Source organism: Vulpes lagopus, chromosome 17, assembly GCF_018345385.1.
Source record: "Vulpes lagopus strain Blue_001 chromosome 17, ASM1834538v1, whole genome shotgun sequence".
Taxonomy (NCBI): domain Eukaryota; kingdom Metazoa; phylum Chordata; class Mammalia; order Carnivora; family Canidae; genus Vulpes; species Vulpes lagopus.
The window spans coordinates 23,330,400-23,356,135 of NC_054840.1; the positions used below are offsets into that span (position 1 = coordinate 23,330,400).

General features: G+C 47.6%; 1 protein-coding gene across 1 annotated transcript in view; it reads left to right on the forward strand.

Annotated features, from left to right (window-relative positions):
* Positions 1-20,326: 20,326 nt before the first annotated feature.
* ETV5 (ETS variant transcription factor 5) overlaps positions 20,327-25,736 on the forward strand; it is a 59,720-nt gene continuing 54,310 nt past the window's right edge. Inside the window, exons 1-5 of the mRNA XM_041731857.1 lie at positions 20,327-20,489; positions 23,643-23,761; positions 23,897-23,984; positions 24,117-24,164; positions 24,258-24,308. Coding sequence (XP_041587791.1) covers positions 23,717-23,761; positions 23,897-23,984; positions 24,117-24,164; positions 24,258-24,308 — 232 coding nt within the window. The 5' untranslated portion in view covers positions 20,327-20,489; positions 23,643-23,716. The remainder of the gene's footprint in view (positions 20,490-23,642; positions 23,762-23,896; positions 23,985-24,116; positions 24,165-24,257; positions 24,309-25,736) is intronic.

Here is a 25,736-nt window from a genome sequence, read left to right on the forward strand (position 1 = left end):
AAGAGTCTAGGTGGAGGTTTCTGAAATGATGGTGGGGATGTTTGAGGTGGGGCGCTGTGAGACAGGTGCATAATTGGTGCTGGGGGCAGGGCAAAATACTGGAAATAGCTCCAGGGCAGCTCAACTGGGGACATTTGGCTAGTTCTCACCCGCCCTGCTTGCTGCCACACTAACTATGTGGGGGGGGGGGGGATATTTTCCTTAAGGAAATGGCTTTTCTGGAGTCAAGAAATCAAGAAAAACACCTCCTGTACAGAATGTGATGCAACCAAATCAGCAAAACATTTAAACTGTGAATGCAGAAAGTGGTCTAGGATACAGAGCTCTTATAGTTAGAATTCTCTCCAATCTCTGTAGCTAGGGAAAGAATTGGATAAACAAGGAAAATTCTGGTCCATTCAAGAACAAAGGGCCTTAGCAGTTGTGTTTGCATTTTAAACAATAGCGGAGAATAAGCGACTTGCTATAGCATTTACAAGATTTTCTAACACACGTGCCCATGTTCCTGCTCCTTCCTCCACTTAACAGGTTACTGTGTGCCTTTAAAAGTAACAAAACTGCCTTTGTTTCTCAATGTTTTCCCTCCTCCTTTCCATTAAAGCACACTATTAATTATTGCAGAAGTATTTCTGAGTCTAAAACCTTCATGCCATTCCCAGACGGAGCGGAAAAGTCAAAGACAGCCAACGTGGCAAAGAAGATCAGAAAGAGAGCTCGGAGAGAGGAGCAGGAGAAGTGCTGGTCTCAGAAGGGAGGGCTGGTGGAGGACCTCTCAGCAGGAGGGAGACTGGCATGCCACCCCCTCCCCCGGCCCCCCCACCCTGGCCCTTGCCCGGCCACCTCTGCCTGCAGACTTCTGTTGATGGGCAGCCCACCACCTTTCCAGGGAAGCTCTCCAGGAGAAGTTCTCTGAGCCTTACTTAGGCTCCCATTGCACCCAGGTTTGTGTCCTATCCATTGGGTCCCCGGCTTGGCCACCAGCACCCCAAAATACATCTCACCTCTGCTGCAGGACCACGTGCAGGTATCTGAGAACAGTGACCTAGTCCTAAACTCTTTTTTCCTTCCCCCTCCAGACTAAACACCCCCTGAATCCTTCAATCATCTCTTATGTATCATGACTCTCAGACCCTGAGCTGTTCTTACAACTCTCTCTGGAATAGCAACAGTTTGCCAAGGTCCCTCTTAAAATGCAATTCCCAAAACCGAACACAGCACAGTGCCCCCCAAATGAGTGGACAAGTGCGGGGCCACATCCCTCCCTCTGGACTCTGCACTCGCGTTCCTTGGCAGCCGTGCGGCTCTGCTAATGTATCCCGCTCTCCCAGCTGGCATCTCCTCCTCCCCTGAATGCTGGGCACTCCGGTGGGGCGGTGCCTCACAGATCACGAGGCCCCTTCAGAGACACCGGCTCTTTTTACTCCTCACCACAGCTCGGGGAGGGTGATTAAAGATGAGGAAGCTAAGGTTTTTCCACGGCCTCATGGCCAGGCCTCATGCCCTGAGCCTGTGGTTCCAAGCCCTTGCTTCTCCACATACACCCATGTTGCCTTTTCAACTTGAACTTCTGTTAAAGCCAAGAAAGTCTCCCTGGCTTCGTTTGTTAGTGTCTACTCAAAATCTTTTTCTCTTTTCTGCTCCGTTTTTTTCTTGTTAATTTCTGCCCATCCTTGAACCTCTCTAGATCTTTCTGGCTCTCATTTCTGCCGCCCCGTATATTCAGCGGAAGACACTAGGTCAAAGAGAGAAGGCAGCAGAAGAGGATGAAGAACCAAGGAGGAAGGAGCTGGAAAGGGAGCATCTCAGAGAAGAATGGGCAGCACGGTGTGGCAGGTGTGTGTTGAAGGGGGTGGGGAGACTGGGTTCCAGGGCCCACCCACCTCCTCGGGCTCTGCTACCCTAGGCAAGCCCCTTAGCCTCTCAGAGCCCCACTTTCCGAGGAAGGGGCATCTGAGTGGGACCAGTCCATTCCCAAGATTTTTCCCAGTTTCATGAATCTAATGCGGAAAAAGACTTTCTCTTTAATACAATGGGTCATTTTCTTTTTTAATCCAATGACTATGTTGAAACACCAGATTTCACTCCAAATATTTCACTTTTTTTTTTTTTGCCATAATAAAGAAAAACAAAGACGGTCAGGGGCCATGGCTTTAAGCAACATATATTTCATTTGATTGCCAGCCCTGCATTTTGAGGGGTGGGGGAGGATTACAGCAGTTACATCTCAAGATGTTAGACCCAAAGGCTAAGGAATACTCAAGGAGACCAAGCCAGAAGCTCTGCAGTTGTCACCAGACATCTTCCCCATATTGTAAGAGGGCCGTGAGTCCCGCAATAAACAGTGGCCACTGAAATGTCATGAGAAGGAAGAGAACATGTTATGTATGCATCTCTGGTGAGCCTTCCTGGGGAGGTCACATGGCAAATGTTTCCAGATCATTGAGCTAAGATAGGAAATAACATCCCTGGTTTTTATTCTTCTGGAGCAAAGCTGTTCAATAGAAAGATAATGTGAGCCACATATGTAAGTTTACATTTTCTAGCAGCCACGTAAAAAAGAATAAAAAGGAACAGGTGCAATTAACTTTAATAAAATATTTTATTTAACTCACAATTTCCCAGGTCTTCTCATTTTCACATGTCATCAATATAAAAGGTATTAATCACTTAATAATCAACTAAATACTTAAAATCATCTTAAACAAGTTTAAATAATAATTTGAATACTTTGAAAGGGTTGATTGAATACTTAAATCCTCAACATCATTTTTTGGTACAAAGTCTTCAAAACCCAGTATTTATTTGACATGATGGTGCTAGCCTGGGGCAACCGGCTGCCATACCAGACAGAGAAGCTCCGGTACTTGCTCCCACCGCATCTGGCACGTCCTCCCCATGGCCCCTCTCAAACTCCATCGTAACCGCATACATATACACTTACTCCCTTGCACATATACACAGCACCCCAGAAACCACAAATACTTGTACCTAGCAGAGCCCTCTCACACACAGGCACATACACAACACCTCAACTGTGTCATACACCTTCCACTGGTCCCCCCACCCTTAGGCAAACCCAACCAGCAGATGGAAGAGGACAGGAGGGCTGGCCCCGGGGAGTTCACTGGCATCTTCCCAGCTCCTGGCCCCGTGTTTGACATGGACATCACAGGCCCTTGATGGACATTTGACAAGGAAGCAAGGAAGGAAGGGATGCAAGCTCGCCTACAAGCCATGCAGGGAAGAGCTCGGGTTTGAACCTAAAATAAAACACGTCATCATTCCACTGCATCATGCTTCCTCCTACACTTCCAGAAGCAGTATGAAAAGAGCACAGGTTCAGTGCCCAGCACACTCGGGTTCAAATTTCAGCTAGGTGACCAATTAGGGGGAGCTCATTGCAGAGGTTTGGGAGTGACTTTGGCTAGTGACCTTCTCTCTCTTAGCCCTGATTTCCTCATCTATAAAATGGGGATGATAATATTTACCTCATAGGTAACTATGAAGATGACATGTATCTCACAAACGTCAGACTTTCTGTAAATGTTAGTTTGCTTTCTTGTCTAATAAAATGGAAATAAATCATTCTTATCTGGCCAAGTTTTAATCATGCAGCAGCTTTGTCCCTATCGAGAGAGGGAAAAGTAATGAAAAGCAAACCAAAATTTGAGAAAAGGAGCCAGCTCCTACCATCTGCCTCCTTGTTTGTTCTTTAAAAAGCTCCACAAAATGCAGATCTAGCCAGGGTAGCCCGTGAATTATGAGCAAGCTAGCAATCCCCTTGCTTTTCCAGCAGGTAGATACACACTGTCCTTTCTTCTGACCTTTGCCTCAGGGATTCCAGCCTTTAAACCTCCTCAGGCCCAAGCCCAGTAGAATCTGCTTTTGCTATTCTGAGCTCTGGAAGCTGGATGCACTTTGAACCACGCCTGGTGCCGCCCCCCAGGTGGGAAAGGGGCCCAGTAATGGCTCAGAGATTCAGCCCTGAGGCCTGAGCCTTAGCTGGCCTTGATCCTCAGGGAAGGAAATGGCTCCCTTAACCAAGAATCTCACATGAGCCCAGGAAAAGGGACAGCTGGGGAAAGCAAAACTGCCATTGTCTGGATAAGAAAGCAGTTATCAAAATTAAACACTCCCTCCTAGCTTATTTCTGACTGTGCGCCCTCCCCTCACACACCCCCTCGAGAGTCTTCTCATCTCCAGGCCTTTTCTGGCACAGCTCCTCTGCCCGCAGGGCCCTCCCCCTCCCCTGCCCCACCTTCACTTGTCAATAGGTCTCCCCTCTCTCAATCCTCCCACCGCCATGGCCAAGAAGTACACCGCACACACACACACACACACACACACACACCATACACACTACCCTAAAAGTCTTCCTTTGCCTAGAAGTCATCCCTTCCTCCCTTCTACCACCACCATGGTCAACACACACCACACACACAACATACACATGCACATATATACACGGCATCATCACATGCGTCCATGGCACCACCACTACCACACGCTCACACCCATATTCCATCACCATGTACCATCGCCAACTGCATCCATATACACTTACTCCCTTGCACATAGACCCAGCACCCCCCACACCACAAACACACGTGCCTAGGCAGAGCCTTCACACACACAGGCACATACACAACACCCCAACTGTGTCATACACCTTTCACTGGTCCCCCCACCCTTACACAAACCCAACACAGAAACCGAACAAGTATCCACCTGGGAACATTTGATCTCCTGCGTTCTAAGGACTTACCTCTTTCACCTTGATGAGAGACATCTTGCCTCCCCTACTTGACTACGAGACCCCTGCAGACAGAGTCTGTTTCTCTTTTAATTTTTGCAAACTGCACGGTTCTTGGTCCCTTGGTTGGGACTCAATAATTATTTCTCTCTTTTTTTAAGATTTTATCTATTTATTTGAGAGAGAGTGTACATGAGTGAGCATGAGTCGGGGGGAGGGGCAGAGGGAGCATCTTCAGCAGTCTGCGTGCTCAGTGGAGAGCCCAACGCGGGACTCGATCCCAGGACCCTGAGATCATGACCTGAGCCGAAATCAGATGCTTAACCGGCTGAGCCACCCAGGCGCCCCTCAAGGATTATTTCTGAATGAGTAAACGACTCCATTAAACCATCACTATGGGTCTATAGGGCCCAAATGAGGTGATGGGGAGAACCAATGGTGTGGCCCTGAGTCCTGGCTGCTGGGGGGGGGGGGGGGGGGGGGGGGGGCGGTGTTGGGTGTTGTCTTTCGTGGCTAGTCCTGCCTCATCCTGCTTCGCTGCCTCGGTTTCATTCCAAAGGAAATATTTGTTCTGTGAGCAAATAAAATGTGAATATGTTCTAATCTGTTGCAAAGATACACAGAGCTGCCTTGGGCCTGATGCTTAGCTCTCTGAGGGCACTTCAAAGAACTGCAAAAATAAAATGTCCCGGTGGGGGTAGGAGGCGTAACTCTTTCCTTCCCAGAGACCAGGCCAAATGAAGACTGGGTATTCAGATTCCCCTCAAACATTTCTAAATAAAACCTCCTCCTCCAGGGACGTGCCTGGCCGGCTCAGCCAGTGCTGAATGCAGCTCTCGGTGTCCAGGTTGTGAGTTCGAGCCCCGCACTGGGTGGGGGGATTACTTAAAAATAAAATCTTTAAAGAAGCAAAGCCTCCTGCGGACCTGTCGGGATCCGAGAAATGATAGGTCCACATAAGGTCATCTTTCCCATGGTGCCCCTGACTCAGAAGAGCCAAACATGTGAAAACACATAGATGCACACTCATCCCAGAAAACTTCACTTGGTGTCCACGGTTAAGTAATGGAGGGGATACCTCCCAGAAATCGGGTGAGGTACACGGAACTTGTCCACCTCCCTGGCCCTCCGAAGCTAGCCTTCTGCCCACCCCCCACCCCCCGGGGTGGCGCACACGGTGGATCTATGTGCCTACATTCGGACAGACGGACAGAATGGTGGGAGAAGTCAGAAAGAAAAACAATTCCTAGCAGCAGAAAATTAGGAAAAGATCTTTGTATTTTGTTTGTTTCCTGCTAAGGAATTCTTAGAAGTTCAGAACCTTCCATAATAAGCTGTCATCGGATACAGTTGTTTCCGAATATGGCCTGGGGTTTGATTGCAGGGTTTTTAAGCATCTGACCCAGGGATGCAATGTTTCTTTCCGCTGTCCCCTTGGTCCAGCCCTGTCCCCGCTTACAGGCTGGGACAAAAAAACACAGCGTCCAACTATCAGTTACAGAAAGCCAGGACGCAAAAGTGCAACCGTTTAGTAAACGCCTGAAGAGGGATGACTTAAGTCCTTGCAGTAGATTCTGAAAATATAACCCAGGACTCCCCCTGCAGCTCCATGTTCTAGAATCCTGGGGCTTCCAAGTTGAGCTGTCCTGAGGTCAAGCACACCTATCTATAATTCCATTTCAAAAACAAGCCACAGCACTTCGTAGGGTACAGCCTTAGCTGCCATTTGCAGATCCTTATTTGGTGCTTGAAGCCTCTCAACAAACTGCAGGTGAAAAATATTAATGTCATCCTCTGCTTCATTTCACAAGTGGGGACCCTAAGGCTCAGAGAGGCCAAGCGACTTGCCCAATGTAGCCCAGCGAGAGTGAGAATTCTGACTTGCTGACCCCAAAACTCCTCCCCAGGGGACTGCTTCACCGAGGAAGCCAGCCTGCACAGAAGAACTTCAGGAAGCCAACGTCTGCTTATTCCTACTAGTTTGTTATTCAAAGCAACTGCTATTCTCTCCCTCATTAGATCCTCTATTTTTTAACACATGTAATTTTAAAAATTTAACACATGTAAAAGCAACACAATACTAACCCAATCAATTCAAAAGGCTTTTTGAAAACCTCTATGTTTCCTTGGAGAATGAATTATCTTGTAGATTCCCCCATTGCAAAGTGGAATTGGAAGACCTCTGTGGTGTGTTTACAACAGCCCTGTGCTCTGGATGTTATTTGTCTCTTCCAGAGGCCAGGTGGATGCCTCCAGAGCAGCCCTTCCTCCAGCTGACACCTGCCATTCACAGCAGGAAGGGGGGCAGTGGACCCTCATCTGATACAGGCAACAGGGTCTGGCCCAATCTCCAGCAGGCATACCTATACTAAAACTAAAACACACACACACCTACACAGAGATTATCATGGTAGTGTTGTTTTTAACCTCAAAAAATTGGAAACAGCCTAATAGCCAACAGCAGGGAAACAAGTAAGTGATATTATAGCTGTAAGAAGGGTACTAGGCAAACCTTAAAAATGGAGTTTATGAAGAGTGCTTAACGCCCTGGGGACATGCCTGTGACATAATCTTAGGCAAAATGCAAAGTTATATATTAAAAAATATATCTCTATTATGTAAAACAGTGAAGAAAAAAGCCAGGGAAGAAATATGTTTAAATGTTAACAGTATTCATTTCTAGAATTATGGGTGCCTGTTAATTCTGAATCATTTTTGTATTTTCCTAATTGTACACAATGAGTATATAATGACTTTCTAACTCAAAATGTTTTTTAAACTTTTCAAAGACCAAGTCCCCAGCGCTGATGAATTAAGAAGACTGACAAAGAAAAAAATTGACAGAAACAAACAATTTGGGAGGGAACTGTAAAAAAAATGAGACTATTAAATATCTGATTGCAATTTGGCCATAAATTTAAAGTTTTTTAAAGTATCATGATAGATATGTACGCCTGCCAGTTGAAAGAACAATTTCTACTTCCAATCCTACTCCCTGACAAGTAATAACGTACCAAATCTTTTAAAATAACAAATGTAGCAGCCTTCAGAATTCTGTTCCTTGTCAGTCCTGGACTTGAGCTCAGAATGGCTTGAGTTGACCTCTACCATTCAGAGGAGGCTTTATGAGGGACTCTTGGATGAAATCCCTGGCGTTTGGGGGGAAGGGAGACAGGGGTATAAGCAAATATGAGCCTCCTCCCCAGGCTGGTGTGAGCTTAGTCACTTGCTGGAGGAATTTAGAACTCTGTTCTCCCTCTACTATGCAAGCTAGCAGAGGCAGAGAGTAGCAGCAGAAGGACATGCTGGGTTGATTCCAATCATTCTGAGGCACGCAGAGTGCCAATAGCCCATAGCCAGCCTTCCTCATTCTTCTTGTAGACCCAAACCTGTTCATTTCCACTTGGGAACATCCTGGGCCAGGACAAGGAGGTATCTAGAATGAATGCTTTTTTTGATTCCCCACCCTCACCTCTTCATCTGACATCTGAGCCCTTTTTCTCTTTCTTCTCTGTTCTGATGTACTTCAAGCCACCCTTCACACCCATTAGATGCGGCTTTCCCAAATTTCCCCTTTCCATGTGTGACTCCCATACTCCAGAATTTACCTAGCTCCCTCTTGCTAGAGAAATCAGATCTAGACTCCTCACATCTCCACTACAGTCCCTACCCTGCTCTCCCCAAACTCACTTTCCTCTGCCCTACTTCCCCTCCACACTCCCTGCCCCCCTCCCTCATGCTCCCTACTCCCTATCCTTGTATCCAGCCCAGCCCTCCCCATCCTGCAGGCTGCACTTCAGTGGAACCTCAGAAGTCTCATCAATTGGAAAGAAATGCTCCTTCACTAAAATAGAATAATGGAGTCTTGTCCAAATTATGTTCAAAGACACAATTTTCTCAATGTTAAGTTTTCTCCCATCAACTTTTGTTAAACCTTTGGCACCAGCAGCTCTGCCTATCTCTAGTGAGAGCCCACAGATGGCAAAGCAAAAAAAACAAGTCCCTGGTGAAAAATTGTGGAAAAGCCTCAGGAACAGCCATCGCGTGTCTTCAGTAGCTTGTTTATTTCACAGACATGTGCTCACGTTGCAGTTTTATATGTACACAAAAAATAAATTCCCATTTTCTACTAATTGTTTTGGTTCATGTGAGAGAATTACATACCACATGCTTTTGTTATCGCCTCTTCAAAAAAAAATCAGTGTTCTTTGTATAAGAAAATTATGATCACTGTGAGCCAGGACACCCGGGTGACTTTGTAAACCATTGCTTAAGACACATTACACCCCTCTTCCCCCAACATAGCACACCCTTATGCCTATTTGTGCCTTTATCATTCTGTTCTGTCTGTGTTCTCCACATCCCCTCCTCCACCAAAAAATACCTCGGCATTGTACAAGGTCCCCTTCAAATAACACATCCTCCGTGAAGACATTCTGCTCTCTGCCCTGAGATCCAACCTAACTCCTTTAGTTCCTTCAGAAATCAGTGAAGAAGATGAGCACTGGGTGTTATACTGTATGTTGGCAAATTGAACTTAAATAAAATATTTTTAAAAAAGAAATCCGTGAAGAAAGAAACACTATAAGTCAGAGAAAAGTAGTTAAGGAGAAAACACTAATAAGATCTACAAGAAAGGAAAATATCGCATTGAGAAGCGAGATGTTAAAAACTTTCCTTTATCCCGGGAAATACTGCAAAGGTCAGGAGTGGTCCAGAAAGGTTCATCTAGTGCCTGAATTTATACAGAGAAGAGAGGAGGGAGATGATGTGTTATGTTTCTAATCTATCCCACTGTGCTAGATGCTTTTCAAATATTTTATTTCATCCTCCTTGGAGACCTTAAGGTTTGCATCTGTATCCCTATTTTACAGTGTTAAAACTGAGGCTTAGAGAGATTAAATTTTCTCAAATTCACCCACTTAGCAAGTGGCAGAACCATGATGGAAACCCAGTCCCATTCCTCATACCTACTAGGCACTGGGCATGTTTCTTTGTTTTTAAGATTTTATTTATTTATTTGAGAGAGAAAGAGAGAGAGAGAGCATGAGCAGAGTGAGGGGCAGAGAGAGAAGTAGACTCCCCACTGAGCAGGGAGCCCGTTGTGAGGACTCAATCCCGGGACTCCAGGATCATGACGCAGAAGACAGACCCTTAAGACTGAGCCACCCAGGCACCCCTAGGCACTGGACATCTTCACATACAATTTCACTGAACAGTCAAACAACTCTGTAGAGGGAGAGTTATTATTCCCATTTTCCAGACAGGAGAGGATAGTGCAGAGAAGTGAAGTGATCTGCACCAACAGTCACATAAATAATAATGATGGAACTGGAGTATGGAATGGAGCTTTGGCTCCACGTTCACCCTCTCTTCCCTCTATTCACCCGACAAGGGAGCACAGGTAGGTTTTAGTCACTGCAGGAGAAGGCAGGGAGTCTGGGAGGCAGGGAGAGGTAGTCTAACCCACTGAAGGTTGTTTAATAAACAGAGAGCTTCTTCCAGACATGAGTCTATAGTGCTATTACCATATTACCTTATGGATTACCTCACAACCACTTACGTCTGCAGGGTGTACACAGAGTTGTAAATGAACGCTACCTGCATTCTTTTGGGAATGTGTGGGTTGGAAAGGGTAAAACATGGATCCTGTAATGAAAAATTATATCTCATCATTGAAGGCAGGTTAACACATAGGAAGGAAGAGGAAGACCATATTTAGCATTTATATTCTACTGTGGTTGAGAGGACCCTGTCAGAACAGGCTCTGGGGGCAGTTTCCAGGTTCAAAATGAACATTCCTAAGTGGAAAGGTCCTGATGAAACCCAGATAAACATAGAAAGCAATTAGGTATGTAGAAAAGAGCAGCAAGAGGGAGGAAAGATGGCAAAGGCAATTCAAGTCAAAGGGCAGGTGAAATTCTCCCAACCAGGAGGCTACCTGGTGAAAAAAATTCCTCGAAGGTCAGGTGGAAATGCTGATTTTTCGGGGAGGTACCCTCAGGGGTGAGGGGGGGGGGTCTCTTCCAGGTAGCTGGCCATGTTTAGGAAGGCCAGGCAGACAGAGGAGAAAGGAAAAGTGGTTCTTCCAACCTGTTTCACGTCACCAGCCCAGTGGCTAAGGGGCTGTCTGCAAGGGAGGATCTAAGTTGAATGAGTCAATGAGGAGGCTGATCCCCTTTTTCTGAACGAGGCCTAGATTTCCAAAATGGAAATGGAAGATGTGGGCATGTTAGTGCAGTACTAGTTCCCCTGGCTTGCCAAGGGTGGAGATGAGGCTGTAGGGCCTCACCAAGCTCCATGCCACCCTCAATCTGCCGAACGGAAGGCCCATGTTGGGTGCAGGTAGTGTTGCTAAGGAAATGAAGCACTTCCCTCAGCACACAGCCTGAGCTAGTACAGAAGCCAAGGTTACCAGCTCCCCATTCCTCTCCCACCATGTGGGCAGGCAGAAGCTGGGCGTGCCTAAAAACAAATCCACAAAGAGACGCTAACCCGGCCACCCCCTTTCTCCAGCACAGAGTTTTGCTGTGCCCTCAAAATCACTTGCTGCACATTCACATACTCATTCATTCTCTGGTGACCACCTGCAAGTGCAGGTGCTGTGTTTGGGGCTGGGCAGTTCAGACAAGCAAGAGGGTCCCTATGAGAGGAGTTTGTCCTGTGGACCATACAGACACACAGCAACAATGTGATGGATATTTTAATCAAGGCTATCGCAGAGAAGATGATGTTGGAAGCAATTGCTCTGTGTCTTTTGGATGATTGTTTTCAAGCACCTAAGAGTCATAGCCCACAATTCCAAAATGTGAATGATCACCCCTATAATGACTAAGGCCCCTGACATCTTATCTCCCAAATCCCTGCTTTACTCTGGCTCAGTCATCTGCTGGCCCTACCGTCCTACTAACCCATGGCCTACCCACACATGAGCAGCGGCCAGACCCTGAATATGCCAGTTACTGCTCAGACTCCAAAAACTCCAATGTTTTTGAGTCATTCCTTTGGCCTAGAAGGCCTTTCCTTTATTGCTCTGCCCTTCCAAGTTCTAGTAATTAAACATTCCAGGGCTGGCCCAAATGTCAACTCTCTCTGATGGCTTCCTTGACCCTAACAGGAAGTACTCACTGCTCCTTCATTTGTACTCTCAGAAATCATTTTCAGCCTTCTGTTACGACACCTGTAAACATCATGTAATAGCTACTTGTTCCTGGGCCTTGCACCCACCTCCCACCAGACTGGGAGCTCTTCTCAGACAAACCCCACACCAAGGATATGAGCCACTCAAGAATTGTGTATGGAAGTAAAAATGAAAGTTACTGCTGCATAAACTCTCACGTGTCTTACCTTAATAAGAGCCCACTGAAAGTTCATCTTCATCTGACAGGAGGAATAGGCCATTCATCCTCCATGCCAGATGCTCTCATACTGATTGCCTTGACTCTATAACATCAAGTGGGGGACAGGGAGGGGCAGAAATATAGTATAGTAAAATCAAATTTATGGGGTTTTAAAAGGCTTTAATGCATATCCTTAGATATGATTGCCTGATCAGTAGAAAATATCTAGACTGATACACACTAAACAGTTAATAGAGCATGATTCTGGATAATGGGTACAGGCTGGGAAGTGATGTACAGGCTTTTGTTTTTCCTTTGCACACCTTTCTGTGATGTTGAGATTTTTGTCATGAGTCTCTGTCACTTTTCAAAGAAATAAGACACTAAAATGAATCTTGTGACTACATTTTTAATTTTTTTGAGTTTTTAATTTATTTTTTAAGTAATCTTTGTCCTCAATGTGGGGCTTAAAATCACAACCCCGAGGTCTAGTCTCATGCTCTTCTGACTGAGCCAGCCAGGAACCACCTATGACTACATTTTAAATGAACCAATTTAAATTAGGTTAATGTTACTAAAAACCACATTCTACAGTCTTACTAGAATATTCATAGCAATGTCATTAGTAACATCAAAAACTAGAAACTGCCCGGGATCCCTGGGTGGCGCAGCGGTTTAGCGCCTGCCTTTGGCCCAGGGCGCGATCCTGGAGACCCGGGATCGAATCCCACATCAGGCTCCCGGTGCATGGAGCCTGCTTCTCTCTCTGCCTGTGTCTCTGCCTCTCTCTCTCTCTCTCTCTCTCTCTCTCTCTGTTACTATCATAAATAAATGAAAATTTAAAAAAAAATTAAAAAAAAAAACTAGAAACTGCCCAAATGTCCAGGAACAGTAAAATGGATAAATCAGCTGTAATATATTCATACAATGGGATACTATGCGGCAAAGAGTGAATGAAACACAACTACACACTACAAAATGAATGACTCTTCTAAATATAGTGAAGAAAAGAAGCCAGATGCAGAAGACTTTTTACTGTACAATTCCATCTATAAAAATTATAAAAACAGGCAAGATTGATCTATGATAGGAGAAGTCAGGATGGTGGCTACCTTTATGGGGAGGGGGGAGAGGGAGTAAGTAGAGGGGGGCATGAGGAGGTCTTTTGGGAGCACGGAGCTGATAATGTTCTGTTTTATAATCTGGGTCTAGATGCACAGAGGCGCTTGCTGTGTGAAAATCCATCAAGTTCTACAGTTATGATATGTGTACTTTCCTGTATATATGATACATTAAAAAGAAAAAAAAAGGAACACAAAATAGGTCACAATTTCGATGTCCGAGCACTCCCTTACCTCAAGCTGATAATCTCTCTTAAGAGGAAGATGCCAACCTTCTGGCCTTCTTAGACATTCAGCAATGGGACAAGGGAGACAGAAGCCAAACTGTGCTCCCTACAGGTTTCGGGAGCACTGGTGTGCTGCCCCAAGGCAGAGCCCAAGTGTGAGGAGGGACAGACAGAGGACCTGAGCCCCTCTGCGGGGCAGAGAAGTCAGAGCTTTCCAGGGATGGGCAGCTGTTCTCCTATTTTGCATTTTTAGTTGCGTATGTAGTTGGCTACTTGTGGGGAGAAAATGTGAAGAAGGGGGAGCAGGGATGAGGAGAGGTTTTTTAGGTGAGCTCTGGTTTAAATAGAAGTTGCCTTATGCCCCAGAGGTAAGGGGCAGGTAACAGACCACTAGCAAGAATCATGGTGGAGGAGAGACAGAAGAGGACATTTCTGAGTTTTTTTAAAAATTTTTTTAACATTTCTGGTTTTTTTTAATTTTTTAAGATTTTATTTATTTATTCATGAGAGACACACAGAGAGAGGCAGAGACACAGGCAGAGGGAGAAGCAGGCTCCATGCATGCAGGGAGCCTGATGCGGGATTCGATCCCAGGACTCCAGGATCAGGACCTGAGCCGAAGGCAGACGCCCAACCACTGAGCCACCCAGGCGTCCTGGACATTTCTGGTTTTTAAACAATTCTTTGGCTTCTTGTAGCAAGAAGGGGGAAAGACTGCCTCAGGCTGAGAGGGCAGGCCAGAGGCCCGGTTGAAGCCACCTGATCAAATCCACTGGCAGGATCGTTTCACCTGGGGGCTCCCTCAGCAGTGGCCACGCTTGATCTCTCCTGTGTCCAACTCGGGCCCCACGCAGCCCCCTCCAGGCCTGGCAGAGCTGCAGCAGAGGTGGGCGCTTCACAAGCCAAGCCAAGAGCTGAGAGAACCACCCTCCTCACCACCCGCTTTCCAGCTGCCACGCTGAGGCAGGCCCATGAGAGGATCGGCGTTCCCGCCCCGCTAGCCTGCTCTCCCACGGCCGACGGTGACGCCGCCAGATCGAGGCCTCGCCGGGCCTGAGGCCTGCTACTCAGGCTGGGGGGCTGAAGCGGGAATGTCGCAGTAAGTGTTAACCCCTGGCCATAAGGAACTCCCCACTCATGGCCTAAGGGAAGCAAAAAGAGGACTCTGGATGGCCAAAATAGATTTCGCCAAGTCGACACATTCAAGTTCACCCACTTCCTCATCGGAGGGGGCCCGGTGGCTCTCACTCAGAACCCACAGACCCTTTCTCTACGCCCAGGGCCGACTCAACTTGGTTCGCTGCCTTCTGTGCCCTCAGTGGATCAGAGGAAGAAAATTGCAGTGGACGTGAAGGGCTGCTGGAGAAGCACGTTCCTCGTATGTGGACAAGCTCTGACTGAGAGCTAGTGCGGCAAAGGGGCAAGAACACTTGAAAGACAAGACTCAGGATTGCCCCCCAGTTCCAGCAGCCTAAGGCTCCTTCCCTTGAGGACAGCCAGTCCTTCTTGGGCCTGGGGGGCAGAGCAGGGTGCCGGGCTGGGACCCGTCTGACCCAAGGACCCAGGAGGCCCTGGAGAGACAGCAGGGCACTAGTGTTCAACGGGGAGCCCGCTGCAGAGCGGGACTCCTTTCTGGAGGCTGTGGGAGGCCTAAGAAGTTTCTGAAGATGTTTCACTCTTTTTTTTTTTCTTAAAGATTTGGGGCTGAAGGAAGAAATCAGCCATCAGGAATCTAAATATGACCTGTGCTCCCAGGTTTCCCTGATAGCAGATGTTTTCTAAAATCTAAGAATTGAAAGTTAGGAGGAAGAGGCAGGAGAGAGGGTGTCCTCAAGCTTAGGACATGGGCCAGGAGAGGAGGGAGGGGTCCTACTAGGCCCATGGGTCTGAGGGTCAAAAACATGCATCTGGTCAGAGGCCTGGCTTGCCGGATCCTCACTGTGATAACTGCAGACATGTTTATTAACCTCCCACTTTGACCCTCAGTTTTCACAGTGGCAAATTGGGGGTTCTGTTGCTCCCTCTGAGGAGACTCAGGAGTTATTAACTAAGACAATGTTCGAGAAGTGAAGACAATGTTCCAGAAGCGTCTAGCACAGAGCTCAGAGCTCGGGATCTAGTAACATAATTTCCATTCTCTTTCTAAAGTGGCTTTCAAGTCTTGCGGGGCCCAAGATAGTAATTCAGAAGTCGGGTGAGAGTTGCTGGAGCAAGTTCCCAAGGAAGCACAGGGACTTTCGTGGGAGTGGTCAGTTAGCAGCTGGAGCCCCACAGGCAACATGAGGGAAATGCACAGAGGGAGACTGGAGGGACATCGGCTTCCTAAAGAAATGTTTCAGGGCAAGGACTATGTTCAAGGTCTGACTCTGTTCAAGGTCTGTGTTCAGGGGTGCCTCGGTGGCTTAGTGGTTGTGTGTCTGCCTTTGGCTTAGGTCGTGATCCTGGGGTCCTGGGATCGAGTCCCGCATCGGGTTCCCCCAGAGGGAGCCTCCTTCTCCCTCTGCCTGGGTCTCTGCCTCTCTCTGTGTGTCTCTCATGATTAAATAAGTGAAATTAAAAAAAAAAAAATCTGCATTCAGCTCCTGACTCCTACTCCTACTCTTAGGTCTTAGACAAATTCCCTAACCTCTCCCTGCCTTGGCTTCCTCACCTAGAAAATACGGACACTAATGGTATCTACATCACAGGGTTGTTAGGAGGATCAAGTGGGTCAGTACAAGCAAATCGCCTAACCGGCCTGGCGCAGCAAAGTGCTCTTTTGCTGAGGTCATTCAGCTTCCTTCCCTGAGGCTGAGGCAGCCCAGCAGCAAGGGTAAGGGTGGGCTCTGGAGGGGCCCCTTCAGGTACACTCTCCCTCTCACTGTGTGTGGACTCTGTGACCTGGAGTGATTTATGGAACCTTCCTGTACTGAAAATTCCTCATCTGTGAAAAGTGGAGGTGGTAATAATAGTACCTCCCTCAGAGGACTGTTGTTGGGACTAAATGTGCTAACACATGTGAAGGGTTTGGGAGAGTGTCTGGCTCATATTAAGCACTCAGTAAATGTCAGCTGTTATTATTCCCTGGCTATAAGGAATCCTGAAGGCAATATGGCCCCAGTTTGTTTAAAGAGACATTGAATCTAAAAAAAATTTTCTTTCCTCTCTTCCATTTTTAGGGTATTTGCTTCTGAATTTTAGAAAGGAAGAGGTGCTAGCCAAATGGAGTTCTTTCTCTCCCCCCTTGAAGACACAACAAGCAAACCAACAAACATTTCCTTACCTTTCTGACATTGCCCTCAAGTCCCTTCCTCTGTATTATACTGGAAGGGGCCGGGTAGCCCATACCCAGCCTCCACCCAGGGCTACCCTCACCAGAACAGTTCTAACAGAGGAATGGGAGGCAGTTTCCCAGTGTGAGGGACCAAGAAGAGGACACGGACACATTTCCCACCACTATTTTGGTGATCAGCTGGAGGCAGGATTGCCTACCTTGCCCTTTAATCTGCTTTTGGGATGTTAGGAAAAACCTTAAGAGCTGCCCTCCAAGGGAAGAGAAGTTTTCAGGCGTGGGGCAAGGGACTTGTTTTTTCCATCCTTCCCTGTGGTTTCCCTGAAGACACACTGCAAATTGAAGAACAAGGTGCGAGTTATCCTATTATAATTGAGTTCTGCTACCACTGGAGGACAAAAGCTAGGTTGACACTAGAGGAGTGTTTCAGAGGGCTGGTCCCTCTTTTTGTTATCTTTTCAAGTCCTGTTACTCTCCTGGAAGAGAAGAAACAGTACATTAGAACACATGCTGAACAAAAGCTCCAATGTAAGTAATGTTCTAAGGAGGAAAGACTCAGTGTACTAGACAAAGAACTTCTGAATACTGACCCTTAACTCTTTTTTTTTTAAAAAAATTTTTTATTTATTCATTTGAGAAAAAGAGACAGTGATAGCAATAGAGAGAGCAGGAGTAGGAAGAAGAGGGGGTAGCAGGCTCCCCTCTGAGCAGGGAGCCTGACATCGAGCTCATTTCCAGGACCCTGGGATCATGACCTAAGCCAAAGAGGTAGATGCTTAACTGACTAAGCCACTCAGGTGCCCCTAACTCTTTTTTAAAAAGATTTAATTGATTTATTTATTTGAGTGAGTGAGAAAGCTCACATAGGGAGGGGGTGAGGAGCAGAGGAAGAGGGACAAGCAGACTCCGTCCTGAGTGTGGAGCCCGATGCCGATGTCGGGCTGGATCCTACTACCCTGAGATCATGACCTGAGCTGAAATCAAGAGCCTTAGCCAACTGAGCCACCCAGGCGCCTGACCCTTAACTCTTATAAAGCAAAGATAGCTAGAGAAGATGGGCAGAGGACAGAAGTCACCAAGAAGGAGAAGCAGAAGAAAAGAAGGAAGAGGTGTGGAGAAAAGACATCAGAAACACTAAACAAAAAGGAACCAACTCTGGGAGGAGAAGTCAGCCTGCCGAGGTAGGTCATCATGAGTTATACTATCACATTTTACACCACAGTACAGTGCCTGTCCAAGGACCTCCCTGTCCAACACAAGCTCCAAATTCCAGAATCATAGACTCTTAGAGCTAGAACAATCCTCTGTGTTCATCTATCCCACCCAGTACAGTGGTCCCTCTGCACTATCCCTAAATCTTTCTGCATAAAGGCGTCCTATGGTAGGACCCTCCTTACCGGTGGGAACGTTCTCTCACTGGGCCACTCCAAATAACCCCAAATCCTACCTAATGCTATATTAAGCTAAAATCTGCTTCCCTGTGACGTCAGCCAGTTCTGTCCACCATTTGGGATTCCAGTGATATTTCCCGGTGGTTTGCTGAGCAACAGAGGCACATGCTATGTCTCCCACATATAGACTCTGGGGCCTGCCGCCCTGAGGGGAGGAAGTGGGTGGGGAGCTAACCTGGGCAGGGAGTCTAACTGGAGAGAAAAAGCCCTCAGGGCTGGTAGCAACCAAGTGGAAACACAGCAGGACTAGGGTAAAATCTCCAGCCACCAGACAGAAATAGCACTACCTGGGGAATGAAGAGAGGCACTAAGGGAAAAACTGTCCTTGAGCTGGGGTCAGAAGCAAAATGCTCGACTAGGAAATTAAGTATCATGGAACTGCTGTTGAAAGTTCAGAGCACCTTCCCCTACCATCAACTCATGCTCACCCCAATCTCTTCAAAGCCAATAACTCACACCTGACCACTGCTGGGTCCCGGACTCAACCAGAGTACTCCACATTCCTTTGGTGAACCCCAGCATTTCTTAGGCTATAAATGACAAATCAAGAGGCTTCTTTCTTTAAGATACACGGATGAGAGGCACCTGGGTGGCTCAGCGGGTGGGCAGCTGCTTTCGGCTCAGGGGCCAGATCCCAGGGTCCTGGGATCCAGGCCTGCATCAGGCTCTCTACTCTGCGGAGAGTCCGCCTCTCCTTCTGCCTCCCTCTCTGTCTCTCTTGAATAAGTAGAATCTTTTTTAAAAAATTATTTTTTTTCCTAAAAATCCACACTGCATTCTCCATGGCAGAGGTGGTGGCAGTCCTACAGTTGGCTACCCTGGGACCGCCCTTCACTGGGGTTCTCTCCTAGCATTTGGCGTCTTTCCTCCCTACCACTGGCACATGGGGGGAATGGCAGGGCACCCCAGCATCCTGGGGGAGCGCAGAGAGCTGCCCAGCCTTCACAGAAGGGGGTAGAGGGGGCAGAGGGGGGAGAGGATTGCTTATTTATTTGTTTCCTGGAACACCCTGTTAAGAATCTCAGCAATTGCAGTTAGTGCCCGATCGTTTGGCAGGCAGAGTAGCTTCTCGCCGTTCCCAGCTGCACGGGATCTAACTCGCAAATGCACCATCTTGCATTCAACGCTTAAATGGAAAACAAGCAGTCCCGGAAGGGAGGCAGGCGGTCTAACGCTGCAGGCCCCTTTCGGAGGGATTTACGTTTCTAGGTCGGTCGACTGGTTGGTTGGTGCCATCCCCGCAGAGGATTTCTTTGAGCTCCGACCCCTCTCTCAGCTCTTCTCGGGTCAAGAACCCACCCTGGCGGAGGTTGTAAAATGCAATTAAACAGGGGGAGAAAACGGAATTTGCTTGGGCCTTAGGCTCTGCCAGGATAAAATTGTAACTGGAATCTGTTTGAGAGCTCAGATTTTAAAGGGAGATCCTGCTTATTCTTCCCCACTGGAAACCTGGTTAAAGGAAATTAAGGCCTCTCTTAAAGGTAACTAAGATTAGAGGGCTCGGTTTCCGTTTTCTGTGTTTCTGTGGGCCAAACGCCCAGGTCGGTCAGCGAGTTTCTTTCTGGGTGGAATGACGAATTCCTCTCGCCTGAATTCTAAAATGATAACTTTGCTTGGTGCTGCAGCTGCGAACGTCTGGCGCCCAGCGGCCCATCCAGGCGGTGGCGTTACCCGGGCGGGGGGTGAGGGGGTGGGGGGGAGAAGTAGGGGTGAGTGGGGACGCGGGAAGAGCCTTGCCTCGGCGAAAAGTTGGGAGAGCTGCGAGGAGGGAAGTAAACGCGACACTTCGCGGCTTCGGCCCCTTTAAGTGCTTCACTGACTCAGCTAAGCTTCCCCCTCAGGTCGCGTTTTTTATGAATGAAAAACGTCCTTACATTCATTATATAAACAAGCCTGTGCTGATTGGACAAAGGCCCCCGGTGCATAAATTATGTAAAACAGACCCCTGAGGGGGCGGGGAGGGGCGCGGTGTTGACCAATGGGGGCTGGAGTTGGTGGGGCGGCTTGGCTGGATTTGCCCGCAGACAGGGTAAACAAGGCGTGATGGACAGGCGCAGGAGCGGCCGCCGGCCAATGAGAACCAGACTGAGCTAGGCCCGCCGGCCAATGGCGGCGGGCGGAGCAGCAGGCCCCGGGGGGCCGGGCCAGCGCTCCAGCCTGGTTGGCAGCTGCGGCGCAGAGTCCAGCCGCTGGTGCGCGGAGCGGTTCAGCGTCCCCGGAGCGGTTCGGCCCAGCCATTCGCCCAGGCGCCCAGGCCCGGTGCGCGCGTGCGTGAGCGCGCCTGCGCCCCGGGGCCGCTGCAACGGGAGGAGAGCGGCTGCCTCAGGTGAGGGGGCGTCGAGGAGGCAGGGGGGCCTCGGAGGGGGTGTCCAGGGACGGGACCGAAGGGCCCAGCCGGCGAGAGTTCACTGGCTGATTCAGAATCCTCAAAGTCCGGGTGCACTTTCTATCTGAACTGAGCGCCCCCCCCTCCCCGGCCGGCCGCCCCATCCTCTCCCGTGGCCCAGCCCGGCCCGGCCCGGTTCGGTTCGTGGGAGGCGTAGGGTGGGGGTGGCTAACGGTTCGGGAGCGCTCCAAGAGCGGGTTTCCGCACGTCGCGGGGAGGCGCGCCCGGGCGCGGGGTGCGGGGGCTCTCGGGTGGAGATGGGGGGGGGCTCGGAGTTGCGGGGCTTTGCAATCTCCGGAGGTCTGAGAGCCCGGAGGAGACTTGGAGGCTCGCGAGAAGAGACGCCCGGCGGAGCTTTGCAGTGGGGAGGAGGGGGCGGGAAGCAGCTTGAAGGGAAATATTTGAGAGGTGATGCCCCCCAAAGCACCAGGAGGGGTTAAGTGACACAGGCATGTGCAGCCTGAGGGGTTGGGGCTTGGCCAGGAACTTACGCAGGCCTTGCAAGTTTCAGATTGTGGCAAGTGGACGCTCAGTCCCCCAACTCCCACCCCCAGCAGCCCGAGGGCGTCAGGCTGCATCGCGGTTCTCGAGAAATCGGGGAGCATCAGAGCAGCGGCCTGGGGATAGTGGAGAAGAAAACGGGTGCGGGGGGTGGGGGGATGGATAGATGCTTCTCGCTGGGTTAGGGATCTGTCTGCATTTGCAGAGAAGAGGAGACCCCTGAAGGGAACCGAACTCCCGGTTGAGGAGGGGTGCCAAGGAGAGATGCTTGGAGGTTTGGGGGGCGCGGGGCTTCGGGGGCGGTTGATAGCGCCGGGCGCCGCGGCTCGGTTTTATGAATGTGGATGACTTTATGAATGAAGCGGGTTTCTTTCGTTGGCTCGCGGCTCCCTGCAGTTTTTTTTTTTTTTCCTCCTTTCCCTTTTTTGTGAATGAAGCATTGAGCTTTCTTCCGAAATCGCTGGGGTGAGGGGCCTGCGTCGGAGGCTGGGCGTGCGTTGGGTGTGGGGGCGGGGGCGCATCTGAAGGAGTTTTCATGAATGGGGAAGGCTGGGAATTGGGTGGAAGCGTGTCTTGTTTTGTGAATGGGGCCCAGCGCGAGGGATCCAGTTACAGCCTTTACCTGCTGCGGCGGCCGCGGCTCGCTCTCCCATTCATAAAACTAGGCCCGCTGCGCGCCGCGGGGGAGGGGCCTCGATCGCGCCGCTGCGCCGCGTGAAAGTTTTCCTGGGGGCACCGGGAAGGGGGGGACCACAAAGGAAGTGGCTTAAACTCCCTTAAGGCTTAAAAAAAAAAAAAAAAGCAACCAACCCTATACTTTGAACAAGATTTTCCTAGCCCTTGAACTCTGAGAGCTTGCTTTAAAAAAATCCTCGATGCCTCTTTCGGGTTCGCTGATGGCAAAGCTTCTTTCATTTTTAAAAAGGTGTTTTTTTTTTTTTTTTTTTTTTTTTTTTTTGCTCCTCGTGGTGAGGCGTGTCGCAACATAGTTCATCGTGAGGCTCTGAAATAGGTCTCCCGCCGAGCTCTTCGCCGTGCTCCCCTTCCCTCCTAGACACTGACGGAATTTCTGAAGTCACGATTTAATCTGACAGATGGGGAAGGTTAGAGAGGACGCATTTTCGTGTCCCTCCACTCACTGCGGATGCTTCTCAGGTTGTGTAGACGGGGTTGGTGGCATTTGAGAAAGAGGCTTTATTCGGAGTTCAGCGCTGTTTGGAAGGCTTGCAGGCAAGCTAGCCGGAGTGTTTTTCTAGGAAATTATGGACTGTGCAGTTTACTTCTCGCCCCCTTTCTCTTTGACTTTGGAAATTCCTGACTCCTTGGGCCAGAGTGCTGAGAGGAGGTTGGCGGTGAAGGGTTCTCTTGTATCCTCCTTACTTAAGAAAATTTAATATTGTCCACAAAGTGCAAAACAAGCTGCATGGAATTGCCCACTGAGAAGAAGTTCCCTATTTAAAATGTGTATAGGAGGTAAACAAAAGCATTATCCTTAGGCATTTTGCTCTGTTTAGAGCTGGGGTAAATGAAATTACTGTTTGCTCTATTCTGCTGATTTCACTGCATTTCTATTTGGAGAATGAAACAAAGGGTTCGGGAAGATGGTAGTACCTTCCTAAAATTGTTACTTTATTCCTCCCGAATTAGAAAAAGGCCCCTCCTTTCCATTTTGACCCTCAACCTATCTTCCCAGCCCCAAGACTTGACAGTGCCCAAACAAGTTTAATTTTATCTTTTGGCAAGTTTGGGGGGAAATTGGCTTCACTATAAGAAACAAACTGAATTTTCTTTACAGCAAAAAAAAAAAAATCTTTTGCTTTTAATGCTTTTAAGGTCTGTGGTAGGGATACATTTAAAATAAGTGTGGTGGAATTTGGTTTCCTTGATCCATTACTTTTCACAGCTATTTTATTTATTTTAGAAGTTGATATCACAGATATCTGTTAGGTTGCCATAGGAATGTTTGTGACTTTACAGACACTACATCTGTTTGGACAGAAGAATTAGGTTTTAAAAGAGTGTTGTGTGAAAATAAGTATATCTCTGATCGATATATTCCTGGAACTATATATAGTATCTTACCACTGACCTACAAACCACTTTTAGAAACACTATGTATGTCAGTTTCTTAATTGCCAATAATTTGGAATGCTTAAACCCATTTTCTCTACTTCCTGTCACTGTACTGTCAAAAATTAAATTATCTCTTGAAACAAAAAAAGAAAGACCTAACTTTACAAATGCCCTGGAGAATCTTGTATTGGAGAGAATCTTGAAATCATCCTCTTATAATGAAAATAAGGGGCTTTGTTTTTTGTTTTTATAGGGAACACATAGTAGCAAATTTAGGATGTTCATGATAAGAGAGGGAAGCATAGCTGGTAAATGGATTTGACACTAAGTACACTAGGAACTTTTGATGCCCTTAATCAAGCACACCTTTAGCCTGTAAAGCTTACACCCTGAGTGGGCTTTAAGTACTTCGGGAAAAGGTAGTGATTTTGCACAGGCCCTAAAGAAAGAGCAGTAAAAATTACTTCCTTTCTCTTCTTCCCCACCCCTCAGTTAAAATCTCCCAAATTCATATTGCAGGAGGACCCCTTTCCCCCCAGAAATTACTCAATGCTGAAACCTTTCAAAGTGATATTCGAGGCGTTGGAAGCACCATGGATGGGTTTTATGATCAGCAAGTCCCTTTTATGGTCCCAGGGGTAAGTTTATGTGGCTTTGGTTTGTTTTGTTCTCCCTCTTCGAATATTAGTCTCCTCCTTATTGGCTGAGTGGCACAGCCCCCTTTTGACCTGTGTGTTTCCCTTGAGCCTTCACTGTCTCTTGGCCTCTTGCAGAAATCTCGATCAGAGGAATGTCGAGGGCGGCCTGTGATTGACAGAAAGAGAAAGTTTTTGGACACAGATCTGGCCCATGATTCTGAAGGTAGTGAAGCTTTCCCTTTGCTCTGTGGCTTCTTCAAATGGCGCCCCTGTGAGAGCAGCACGGAGACTTTGTCCTCCCTGCCCTCCTGGGCACAGGAGTTCTCATTCTGGTGTCTTCTGTTTTCAATTCCAGAGTTGTTTCAGGATCTCAGTCAACTTCAAGAGGCTTGGTTAGCTGAAGGCAAGTTTCTTGGCTGTCCGATTTTCCATATCAAACATTTTGCTGTGCTCTTGAATAAAACGTAAAGGTCTAAAATAAAAATCTCTTTTCCAGCACAAGTTCCTGATGATGAACAGTTTGTCCCAGATTTCCAGTCTGATAACTGTAAGTACCTTTCTGGTGGTGGCACATTTGTTCTGAAAATGTTTGGTCTGGGCACATCCATGTCTGGAAGACTCTTTTCAGCCGTCGCCAGCCTGTGTGGACCTGGAGTGCATTTCGTTTCTTTTAATAATTCAAAGTTAACCCTCGAAACTTTTGTTTCATTCCTTATTGGAGTTATTTCTAAAATGCTTTTATTCTATGGCAGGTAAGATTTCCTGAACATAATTTCATCCTAAATTTCTTTTTGCCTAAGAATACTGCAAGGCTTCAAGCTCAAAATTATAAAAACAGTTTACATTATATATGTAAGATGTTGGACTTAACATCCTCTAACCAGACATTATTTTACAGTGTTTTGTTTGTTTGTTTTATAAATTAAGTCCTTGATGCAGATCATGAGTCTGACACTTTTTTCTCTTTTAAAGGTGCAGAAAATAGTTAATGGACGATTCCAGTTAATTGTGGCTTCACCCAACATGTTGTCAATTTTGTGTCTACTTCTAGGTTGACACTGGGTGGTCACAGTGTGACCTGATTTACTCTTGTGTTTTGCATAGTTGTCAGGACATTATCTTTCAGAGAGGAGTAAAAACTTTTTCTTCAAATGGTCATTAAGTGCGCCTATCATTGAGATAATAAATGCAGTGGGGGAACTCAAAAGATGGCTCTCGAGGCTGGCAAGGGCATGGTTAGCTTTGCACTGATCTTTCCGGGCTGTCCTCAACAGGTTTGGGAGCTTTTATGGTCCAGGCAGAGCTATCAAGGACAAAGCCGGCTGATGAAATGTGAGCAGCACAGGGCAGCTCTAGAGAGCATTAGTCACTGGCGAGTGAGCAGGTTTAAGAGAGGCCTGGAGAAAATGCTGCCTCTCTTGAGAGTTGCATCATAGAGAAATTCATGTCTCTTAGTCATAGTTTATAATAGCAAGCACCTGAGCCAGGCAAGGATTCGATTTCTCATCTTGCAGCAACAAATTCTTCCCAGCTTTGTTTTATCGTGTGTGTGTGTGTGTGTGTGTGTGTGTGTGTGTGTGTGTGTGAGAGAGAGAGAGAGAGAGAGAGAGAGAGAGAGAGGGAGGGAGAGAGAGAGAGAGGGAATGCCATAGGAGAGAGAGGGTATCTTTGTATCTAAGTAAAAGCTGGCTGTTTTAAGCATTAGATGAAAGACCAGAGGTACCAGCAAAATATTCTTTAATGATAGACCTCCTATTCAAGGCACAATGCCATGAAATTTAAAAGGGAATAAACTGTAACCCACAGATGTATAGTTACCTTAGTGTTGCCACAGCTTGCTGTAGTTGTTTTCTATAGGAAAGTAAATGCATGTTAATTATTGCCCTTTTAATTGCTTTCAAGTGATTGGGAAGCTTGCCACTAAAAGGCTAAATAAAGATAACCCAAATATTGTGTGTGTGTGTGTGTGTGTGTG